We start from the raw sequence: 12,192 nt of genomic DNA, 5'->3' as shown, positions 1-12,192 counted from the left end.
ACAAAAAATAAAGAACAAATAAGTACTATACAGGTTGAATTTTCAAGGGAGGGCAGGGTACTGCATACAATGTGGACACAATAGAGCAATATGGGGACATAGGATCTGGATGGGCTGATAAAGAAGGGAATGGTATGTCTTACATCACCTGTCCTTTTCCCAGTTTCTCAATTTGATCCTTAGAAACCAGGCCCCAACAGATGAAAGTAGAATTTAAATCCAAACAGTCACTATAGTCAAAACAAGTCATAATTATAAAAGGCTCAGTTCAGTCAGAAGATAAATTATATACATATATCTGCATTCAGTTTCATAACAGCTGAGTATCTAAAGCACAGAAATGAAAGGAGAACTGATAGCAATATAATAATAGCTACATCCTTCAGGATTCCACTTTTAATGTAATCATACCAAGTAAAAAATCAGTGAACAGTGGACTTGAGCAGCACTGCAGACTTAATAGACATCTACAGAACATTCACTCAACAAGAGAAGACACATCCTTCTCAAGTGCACACAGAAAAGGATAGTAACATCTTAGGTAACAAATTAAGTCTTGGGGCCAGTGCTGTGGTGCAGTAGGCTAAGCCTCTGCCTGGGGCACCAGCATCCCATGTGTAGTAGTATGTAAATATAAAGGTATACCTTGCTTATGGACTGGAAGAATTAATATCATTAAAATATCTATACAATTTAAAGTAATCTACAAATTTTGTGCAATCCCTATAAAAATATCAATGACATTCTTCACAGAATTAGGAAAAAAATTTTAAATTTATGTGATATAACAAAAGACCCAGAGTAGCCAAAGTGATCCTGATCTAAAAAAAAAGTGAAGCTAAAGGCATCACAAAACTCTACTTCAAAGCATATGGCAGAGCCAAAGTTATTAAAACAATATAATACTGGCACAAAAACCAGCACCTAGATTCATGGAAAATAGAGACAAGAAATCAATCCATATACAGGCAGTCAACTGATTTTTGATGAAAGTTCCCAGGACATACATTGGAGAAACGATAGTGTTTTCAACAAATTGTGCTGGTAAAATGAGATAGATAGATAGATAGATAGATAGATAGATAGATTTGACATATATATATGTAAAAATATGAAATTAGCTCCCTACCTCTCACTATACACAAAAATGAACTCAGGATGGATCAAAGACCTAAATTCAAAACCTGAGATTATGAAAGTTATAGAATAAAATGTATCAAACATTTCATGACTTTGGTGTGAATGATCACTTCTTGACTAAAACTCTCAAAGTGTAGGCAACAAAAGCAAAACTTAGACAAAGGAATGATATCAAACTCAGAAACTTCTGCAAAGCAAAGAAGCAGTCAGTAGAGTGAAGAGACTTCTGACAGAATTGGAGGACATTTTGTAAGCTACTTATCTGACAAAGGACTATTTTCCATAAAATACCAGCAACTCAGAAATTCAACAACAACCAAAAACAACTAATCCAGTTAAGAAATGACATGGATAGACAGTTTCCAAAAGAAGAAATACAAATGGCCAACAAATACATTAAGAAGTGCTCAATGTCACTATCCATGGGAAAAAGCAAATCAGCACTACCATAGATATCACTTCACCCATGTCAGAATGTCTGTTATCCAAATCATGGCAAGGATGTGGAGGGAATTGGAGTTTGGTGTTTGAGGAGTCATTGTGGCTCACAGACATGTCCTCTGTTGTATCTGGCACAATTTGCTGCTTCTTTTTTATCCATTTTCCTATCAATATGAGCTTCTGTTATAAATCTGTAACCCAAGTGATACAAGTGGTTCATAAATGTGGCTTCTTGTTCATAACCGTGGTTTGAGGTTGGGGAGGTTATGTAAGTTTCCTCTTTCCTTTCTTTTATGTCCTGGTTTCACAGAAGAGGAGGACAGGCTACATTCTGCCATCTTCCCATGGAATTGAAATACCCAGGAATTTTTCAAGCTTACTTTGTGACTCTGTAACTTTATGTTGGAGAATAATTAGGAACACAGTTTTTTTTTTTAATTTATTTATTTATTTGAAAGACAGAGAGACAGAGAAAGAGAGATCTTCCACCCACTAGTTCACTCCCCAAATGTCCACTATGGCCTGATCCGAAGCCAGGAGCTAGGAGCTTCTTCCAGGTCTCCCACGTGAGTGCAGGGGCCCAAGGGCTTGGACCATCCTCTGCTGCTTTCCCATGCCATAGCAGAGAGCTAGATCAAAAGTGGAGCAGCCAGGACACGAACTGTCGCCCATATGGGATTCTAGCACTGCAGGCAATGACTTTACCTGCTATGCAACAGCTCCAGCCCCCGGAACACAGTTTAAATATCTACATCAACCACCTGTCTTGAAGACACATAATGCTAGACCTCACAAGTGACTTGATGGGGCCAGTGTGTGTCACAGCAGATTAGACCTCTGCCTGTGATGCCAGCATCTCATATGAGCAACAGTTCCAGTCCCAGCTGCTCTGCCAATGTGCCTGAGAAAGTAGCAGAAGATGGCCCAAGTGCCTGGGCCCCTGCCCCCAACATGGGAGACCCAGATGGAGTTCCAGACCCCTAGCTTTGGTCTGCCCCCACCCCAGTCCTGGCTGTTGAGGCCATTTGGGGAGTGAAACAGTGGATGGAAAATCTCTTTTATCTGTCTCTCCCTCTCTAATTCAGCCTTTCAAATAAATAAATCTTTTAAAATGTGACTTGCTGAGGGAGAGGTATGTGCACAATGTGAGCCACATTTCTCTTCCCTGTGTCTAGAGGGTAAATAGATACATTGGTTGCCTGGTAAGTAATGATGTTTTCCTAAGAAATACACAGCTGACTGGATCTCATATGCTTCCCATATATTGTGATTAATCCTCTCCTAAAGATAGTTCTCTTGTGGAACTATCTGATTATTTGTTTTGCACTTCAAATATTTAAAGCTTTTAAATTACTTGAAAACATTTTAAAAACTTGAAATGTCTTATAAATATATGGATTTGTAGCTTCTTTGAAAAGATCTGTCCTGCATCTGTATCAGTCAGTGAGCATAACATCTCTATATGAAACGGGTACTCTCCACTTACCTCTGCTCTTCATGCCGTCCCAATATTGCCAGATTAGTTTCCTCACTCACGTGTAATCGTGCTCATTCCCAGTAGATATTTGAATTTGTTAGCTGGAGAATAGGTTTTGGAATCTAGAAGAACCAACTTATTCCAAGATTTTCATATAAAAACCTAAGACCTTTCACAACATGTGTGATATCCCTAATTCTACCCTCCTCATCTGATAAATGGGGATAAAATATGTATTTATTTGAATTCTTCTAAGAATTAAAGAAAATAGAAACAATGCATAGTATAATAGCTATTTCATAAGCCTTTAAAATTTAGTTTACATATTTATATTACACTGAATGATTAGTATGTTATACTGCAAAGTAAATAAGATTATTTTAACTCAAAATGTTATCTTAAAATAAACTAATCCGACAATCTATCAATATTTCAGCTAAAGATGAAACAGCCTCAGAATTTCCAGATTCAGCAAAGCATCTTCCACCACCCAGCGCATCCATAGGTGACCTGATACTTCATTTAGGCTTAGACAAAGTGATTGGTAAGTACAGGTTTATGTTTGAATACTGTAGAATGTAAAATATTTCTACTGTATAATCTACAATAATATAACAGGAAATTAAAATAAAATAATAATTTTATTCAACCTGCATTAAGTATGCATTTTTAGGGAACATGCTCTTCACTCCAACAAGTAACATTAGTTACATAATTGTTCGTGTATTTTCCTTTACCTACTCATGAAGCAAAAATATAAAGGCTCTTCCATACATTGAAAGCTTTCACAATATAAGGTAAATACTATCTGATCAATTTGTTGAGAACATAATTTTATTATGAATGTTACCTTTTATGTTCATTGTATAATTTTGTGGGGTATAATACTTCAACTTATACATTCATTGCAAAATGATCACTTCAGAGTGATTAGCATTTCCATTACCCTTAACTGTTGAAAACTAATTTTGATCAACATGTAGTAATTGTACGTGTTTCTGGGGAAGAGTGTGATTATTTCAATATATATATATTCATAGTCATGCATCAGAAGACTTAATATTGTTAACATGGAAAACTACCCAAAGTGATTCACATGATTCAATGCAGTTCTTATCAAACTCCTAATAGCTCTTTTCAGAAATAGGAAAGCACATATTAACATTTATATGGAATTTTAAGGGACCATGGATATTCAAAACAATCTTGTAGGACTAAGTTGTGGGTCTCACACTTCCTGGACTCAATAAACATACTACAGAGTTACAGTAATCAAAATAGTAATATAGTATCTTAGGAACAGATACACAGACCAATAGGATAGAATGTAGAGGCTAAAAATAAATCCTTGTCTTATAGACAAGTAATTTTCAGCAATGATGCTGAAACCATTCAATGATAGTAAGACTATTTTCATCGAATGGTTGAATGGATGCTTCTATTAAAAGAATGAAGTTGGATCATTATCCAAACCATATACAAAAACTAATCAAAATGGAGCAGATTAAAAAGGAAAATGGAAATCACTATAAATTCTACAGAGAAATAGTAAAATGTGAAGAACTGGAATATTATCTGAGGAAAGTCTTGATTAACAAAAGCATACCATAAATCCTAGTACATCTCTTAAAAGTATAACATGGTTTCAGCTAATAATCTAATAGTATAATAGTATAGATAAAATGATCGTCAATTAATACAAAATAAAGCTGCCTTTCTTTACCAAATAAAGAGTTAACAGGCAAAAAAGGAAGGAAGGGAGGGAGGGAGGGAAGTTAGGGAATGGAAGGAAAGGGAAGGGGAGGGGAGGGGAGAGGAAAGGAGGGAAGGGGAGAAGGGGGAAGGAGGGCAGGAGGGAGGGGTAGAAGGAAGGAGGGAGGGAGGGAGGAAGGAAGGAAGGAAGAGAAAGAAAGGAAAGGAGGGTAGGGGTGGGAGAGGAGAAGTTGGCAAATAATTTTATTCTTAAAATTGTAACTATGAACTATATTGAGTCTGTTAAAAAATTAAAAACTAAAAGTAAAAAATGACGCCATAAACAAGAGTGTCAATTTGTTAAGTCAACAACAGCAGTCACTGTGCATTTATTCCTCAGGTAGGATCTCTGTCCTTAATGTGCTGTATTTTGTGATTTAATGCTATAACTAGAACTCAAACAGTATGTTACACTTTGTGTTTCTGTGTGGGTGCAAACTGTTAAAAGCTTTACTTAATATATGCTAAATTGATCTTCTGTATATAAAGATAATTGAAAATGAATCTTGATGTGAACAGAAGGGGAGAGGGAGCAGGAGAGGGGAGGGTTGTGGGTGGGAGGGAAGTTATGGGGGGGAAGCCATTGTAATCCATAAGCTGTACTTTGGAAATTTATATTCATTAAATAAAAGTTAAAAAAAAAAGCTATCATGGAGAAAAAAGGAAACAAAGGGCAGATGAGACAAATGATAGCAATACAGTAGCTATCAACACAACTATGTTGATAACAACATTAAATGTAAATGGCCTAAATACCCTGAGCTGAGCTGCTCTGAACCCCTGTACCCTGAGGCCAACAGGCCAACCATGGTCTTTATACCCAAGTGTTCACTACCTTGCCACCAACCATTCCAGGGACCTTGCCTGTAGAGGAGCCACTAGCTCTCCAGATCTGCACCTCCAGGCAACCACTAATGTATTTTGTGTCTCTAGGTTGCCCATACTGTCTTTTATGCCTGGCTTCTTTCACTTAGTGTAATGTTTTTTTAAGGCCATCCATGCTGTAGCAACTATCAATAATTTTATTGCTATATTTATCCCATTGTGTTGATAATACTATATTGATGTTCATTTGGATCACTTCCATTTTTTGGTTCTTATGTATAATCCTGCTAAAAAAATTCATGTACAAATTTTCAAATTTTTCACTTCCTTATGGGTCATGTAATTCTTCCTAGAAGAATAGAAGGTGGAATCATTCACTATATTCATGAATTAAGAACCTATAAAATTCAAATTAAGAACAAAAGTGTGATAATTCCTATTTTCTGAGTAGTGGTCTCTGCCTTTACCCCTTACTTCTTCTAGCTCTTTCCTCAGTAAATGACCAGAAGTATCACAATTAAATATCTATATGTAAGGTGTCTTCTAGAAGTTCATGAAAAATACACATTATCATTTAATTCAATTCCTCATGAATTTGAAATCCCCATGGGCCATGCGCTATGTGTATCGGGGGTATGTTTCCAAGAATAGAGAAATATAAATACAGTAATCCTTCATATATGTAAGGGATTTATTCTAGAACTCCTTAAGGAATATGCTTAAATATAAAATAAGCATATACAAATAAGAATATTTAAATGCTTATTTCAAGTGAATCAGTCTTTCTTATATATACCAATTGACAAAGGTAGCAGAGAGGCTAAAATATGTTTAGTAATGTTACCTACATTTTTGTTGCTAAGATCTTACTGTGTTTACTGTGTTCAGAAAATGCTGTTTCTTTCATATCAAAAATGTGTTCTGCCCAATCAGATGCATCTTTGTTCACTTTGGATTGGTGCTCAGCAGGTCCCTGCCTCGCTAGAGACCAAAGTAGTGGTGCATATTTGCTGCCATGGCTGTAGAGCAACCCTTCACATTTACTCAGAGTCAGCCATTTCTCCAACAAACCAGATTTCAGTCTACACTGTCTACAATCCTGTCACAACAGATTTCCAGCTCCAACAGATTCTAGCAGATACAGGATCTCAGTCTCACTCCTTTTTTTTTTTTTTTTTTTTTTTTTGACAGAGTAGATAGTGAGAGAGAGAGAGACAGAGAGAAAGGTCTTCCTTTTGCCGTTGGTTCACCCTCCAATGGCTGCCATGGCTGGTGCACTGTGGCCGGTGCACCGCACTTATCCGAAGGCAGGAGCCACGTGCTTCTCCTGGTCTCCCATGGGGTGCACGGCCCAAGGACTTGGGCCATCCTCCACTGCACTCCCTGGCCACAGCAGAGGGCTGGCCTGGAAGAGAGGCAACCGGGATAGAATCCGGCACCCCGACCGGGACTAGAACCCAGTGTGCCGGCGCCGCTAGGCGGAGGATTAGCCTAGTGAGCTGCGGCTCCGGCCTCAGTCTCACTCCTGATACTCTTAAATTTCAGGACATCCTTCTGACAGTTACGAGATCTACATATTAAGTGGACCTAAGAGGGCACTTTATTCTCAGTCCAAAGATATCTTGCTAGGTGGGGTTCATATCTTGATCTTAGTGAATAGGGCTACAGTGAACCTGGGAGTACAAGCATCTCCTTCATATGCTGATTTCATTGCCTTTAGACATACCCAGAAGTGAGAACATTGGGTCATATGGTAGATCTATTAGTTTTCTGAGGAGCCTCCATCTTGTTCTCCATAGGAGCTGTACTAATTTGTATTCCCACCAAGTGTGTTTAAGGGGATCCTTTTCTCATATCTACACTGGCATTATTTTTGTATTTTTATAATAACCACAGTAACTAAAGTGAGATGATACCTCAATGATGTTCATTGATGGGTGAACAGATAAGGAAAATGTAGCATATGAACACAATGGAATATTCCTTAGCAATAAAAGTGAATGAAATCCTGATATTTGCTGCACAATGGATGGGACCAGAAACTTTTATGTATGTGAAATAAGCCAGACATAGACAAATACAACATACCTGCTTGCTCTCATTTGTGGAAGTTTAACAAAATAGTCAATGTGAGGTTAGGATAGTGATAACTAGAGGCTGGGAAGGGTGAAGGAGAAGGAACAGAGGGAACTTAGATACCAGGTACCAAAGCACAGGCAGGTAAGCTTTAGTGACCCACAGCATGGTGAAGTTACTATATTTCATTGGTCGGCGCCGTGGCTCGATAGGCTAATCCTCTGCCTTGCGGCGCCGGCACACCGGGTTCTAGTCCTGGTTGGGGCGCTGGAATCTGTCCCCGTTGCCCCTCTTCCAGGCCAGCTCTCTGCTATGGCCAGGGAGTGCAGTGGAGGATGGCCCAAGTCTTTGGGCCCTGCACCCGCATGGAGACCAGGAGAAGCACCTGGCTCCTGCCTTTGGATCAGCGCGGTGCGCCGGCCGCAGCGGCCATTGGAGGGTGAACCATCGGCGAAAGGAAGACCTTTCTCTCTGTCTCTCTCTCACTGTCCACTCTGCCTGTCAAAAATAAAAAATAAATAAATAAATAAATAAAAAAAGAAGTTACTATATTTCACAATAATATATATGATGTCTGAGGAACTGAAGGCTCCACAGATGCTAAAAGATAAGAAATGGAAAGGCTAGTTGCTTAGTTTTATTTTGCTATGCCGTATATGTGTGTTGAAATATTATACTGTACCCCTAAAATGTATAAATACTATGTTATTAAAAAATTAAAATAATTTTCAAACAAATAGACCAGGTAACTTGTTGTTATTTTCCATTGAAACCTTCTTTATTTAAAGTTATATAACCTAAAATGAGATATAAATATTCCTGGATTAGTTAAAGAATTTGTGTGCTTTATTTAACTGTGGAGACCATGGTTTTCAAGTTGGCCTTTGATAAAATTCTATATTGTACATTACCAGGTACATATGCACAGTATAAATGTAATTTTAATGTAAACTTAAAATTCATGTTATCATAAACTATATAAGATATTTTTATTTTGCAAAAGAGATAGCATTGTATGGGCAGAGCAATGGCTAAGGAATCCTGAGGCATCAGTATGTGCAATAATTTTATTATTACCTGGATGTCTTAGTCAAAGCACTAAATATCTCTAAGGTTCAGTTCACTGAGTCTCATGTGATTACTAAAAGATCTTTAAATTCTGATGTTTAGTGATTTAATAACTATAATATTCATATTATTTTTAATTAATAACAAAAGGTAATTAAGTTAGGTCACACATGCACATGTGTTAACACATGCATACCTCTCAAATTCCTATGTTAGGGTTACCTTAAAAAGTGTTTTGAAACATATTTGTTTCTACAGAGACTGATCCAGAACAATTGAGAAATGTTTTTGGAAAGCAACTATTAAAGAGTGAATTCAAGGCTCAACCCAAACTTCTCCCAGGTAAGAAAGAAATTGCAAGTCTAATATTTCTCATTTTGAAATCTAATTTGGAGTTTAATTATACATGTATCTTTAATAACAACACTATCTGTGTGCTATTTTGACACAGTCAAAGACCATCAACAGTAGGTTGTAGGTTGGAGACCCTGAGATGTGGTATTTTCTTGAAATAGAAAGTTGGCTACATATCATTGCTCTTAAAACTCATCTATTTGGAAAGTAATTCATAAAATAAAATGGTAGAGTGAGCCTAGAACATACTCTGGGGCATGTATGTCCAGTGCTATTCTAGTCCCTTCTGTTTTGAGATTAGAGAGAAAGTTACTTTGTTTGCAAAAGCACAGGCAGGCTGACAGATACGAAAAAAGGAAAAATAGTTATTTCATTAGACCTGTTCCCACTATACTTTAAATGTCAGGCATAGTAATAATATCTGAACTGTAGAAGAGTCTTTTAGATGTGTCATATAGTTACGAGATTATATCACTGTTTCAGTCTTGGAGTAGCAAAGTTAGAACACTCTTTGATCTCTGGTATAATAGAAGAAGCTAAATGAAGAAGTTAGAGGAAGAGACACTTGAGAGACATTCTGAAGTCACTGCCATTCAGAGCTGATTGTGTGTACACCCAAGGCTCCTCAACAGAGGAACTGCTTTGGAGCCTTCTCACTCCAGGAGACTTCAGTAAAATAATACAGCCAAAATGATTAACATGTGAACAGGCAAACAATGGAAAATGACCATTTCACTCATATAGAGTAAATTTTAAAGTAGTCATAGATCATTAAAATTATAGTAGTATAACATTCATAATCATCGATTTGACAAAGGTATAAAGCAGGGTTTTACAAAACTGTGTTTGCAACAATACTGATACATACAGAAATTTATTTTTTCTTTTTTATTTATTTTTAATTTTGGTTCCTCCATATAAGGGAGAACCCGTGGTATTTGTCCTTCTGTGTCCAGCTTATTTCACTAAACCTGATGTGAGAGGGTTCAGGGTATCGCTGGGTTTCTGGGCAGTCTTATGGGAAGCTCCGCACACTCAGGGCTCTTGATTGCCTTCAGAGGATCATTGCTATGGGATCTGTGCTCACACTGAGGACTTCACAGATCTTTTCTGTGGTCCTTGTGACAGCACAGATGAATATTGCATTCATTGGGGCTAGTACCCAGGGAATTGGTCTCCTTGGAAGAGAGGAGGTCAGTGTGAGACAATGCCAACAGATCTGGTTCAACTCTCCATCTGATAAAAAAAAAAAAAAGATTTACCACTCCCAACTTGAGTGTTGCCTTGGATGCTCTCCTCACCCTGGAGCACTGAACAGAGCTCCCTGGCCACACCCAATACATACTTCTGGGTATTCACTGAAAGAATAAACACTCCACCAGGCCAAGAGGCATAGTCCAAAGATAAATAAATAAATAAAGTATCCCCACAAATGCATAAAATAAACAAATTCAAAAAGCAAGAATAAAAGACAACATGACCACCCCCAAAGGAACACAACACTTCAATACTAAAATGTGAAGTGAAGAGATTGATGAAATACTGGAAATAAAATTCAAAAAAATAAAAATAGAATTACTCAGAAGTAACCAAGCAAATCCACAAATTAAAAAAACTCATACATGACATGAATAAAAATGCTTTCCCATGAAATTTAGGTTTTTAAAGAGAAATCAAAACAAAATATTAGAATGAAGAATTCAATAGATCAAATTTTAAAAATGTGGTGGAAAGCCTTAACAACAGATTCAGTGAGGCAGAAAAAAAGGCTACTCAGGATAGAATACAAATCTCTCAAAATTTGACAGAGCAAAAAATTATTTAAAATGAAGAAATTAGGGGCCGGTGCCATGGCTCACTAGGTTGATCCTCTGCCTGTGGCACCGGCATCCCATATGGGCGCTGGATTCTAGTCCTGGTTGCTCCTCTTCCAGTCCAGCTCTCTGCTGTGGTCCAGGAAGGCAATGGAGGATGGCCCAAGTGCTTGGGTGCCTGCACCCATATGTGAGACCCGGAGGAAGCACCTGGATCCTGGCTTCTGATCGGTGTAGCACCGGCTGTAGTGGCCTGAAAGCAAGGAAAGAGAGAATGGATTAGAAGACCTATTTAGTGAAATAATTACAGAAAATTTCCCCAATTTGAGAAAAAGACATCCAAATATAGGAAGCACATAAAACTCCCAATAGACATGACCAGAAAATTTCTTTGCCACAACACATTGTAGTCAAACTTTACACAGTAAAACATAAGGGAAGTATTCTAAAATGTGCACAGGAGAAACACCAGATTACTTTCAGAGGGTCTCCAATTAGACTCGCAGCTGAATTCTCATTAAAAACTCTACATGCTATGAGAGAATGGAGAGACATAGTCTAACTCTTAAGAGAGAAAAACTGTTAACCCAGAATATTGTACCCTGCAATGCTCTCTTTTATGAATGAAGATGAAATAAAGACCTTCTTTAACAAACAGAAATTGAAAAATTTGTCACCACTCATCCAGCCTACAAAAGTTGCTTAAGGATGTGCTACACAAAGAAACATGGTCATCTCTATGAAGGAATGTGAAGGCAGAAAACCTCCCAGTAAAAGTACAAAGGAAATCCAAAGTAAATGATAGGAATATTTATTGGGAAATGGCAGGGTCAAGATACTTATCAAATGTCACCTTGAATATAAATGGCTGCAGTTCTCCAGTTAAAAGGTACAGAGTGGCTGAATGGATTAATAAACAAGACCCCCCCCCAAAAAAAAAAAGTAAATAAGAAAAACAAGACCCCCTCTATTTGCTGCCTACATGACACACATCTCACCAACAAAGATACATGCAGACTGAAAGTCAAAGGATGGAGAAAGAGAGTCCATACTAACAGAACGCAAAAAAGAGCAGGTGTAGCCATCCTAATATCAGACAAAATAGACTTTAACACATAAATAAACTTTTAACAGAAACTGTTAAAAGATACAAAGAAAAACACTAGATAATGATTAAGGGATCAATTTAGCAGGAAGATATGACTATAATAAATATATATGCAACAAATTAAAGGGCACCTGGAT

The 12,192-nt window shown here is 37.4% G+C and overlaps 1 protein-coding gene across 11 annotated transcripts in view; it reads left to right on the top strand.

Moving 5' to 3' along the window:
- LOC103352374 (coiled-coil domain-containing protein 7) overlaps positions 1-12,192 on the top strand; it is a 258,082-nt gene that overhangs the window by 172,462 nt on the left and 73,428 nt on the right. For all 11 annotated transcript variants that reach the window (XM_051833415.2, XM_051833414.2, XM_051833410.2 and 8 more), the window contains 2 exons: positions 3,495-3,602; positions 9,038-9,121. In XM_051833415.2, the coding sequence (XP_051689375.2) occupies positions 3,495-3,602; positions 9,038-9,121 (192 nt within the window). The remainder of the gene's footprint in view (positions 1-3,494; positions 3,603-9,037; positions 9,122-12,192) is intronic.

This window comes from Oryctolagus cuniculus, chromosome 13 (genome assembly GCF_964237555.1).
Source record: "Oryctolagus cuniculus chromosome 13, mOryCun1.1, whole genome shotgun sequence".
NCBI classification, from domain to species: Eukaryota; Metazoa; Chordata; class Mammalia; order Lagomorpha; family Leporidae; genus Oryctolagus; species Oryctolagus cuniculus.
Note: the sequence above shows the minus strand (reverse complement) of the source record. Positions and strands in the feature narration are given on the sequence as shown.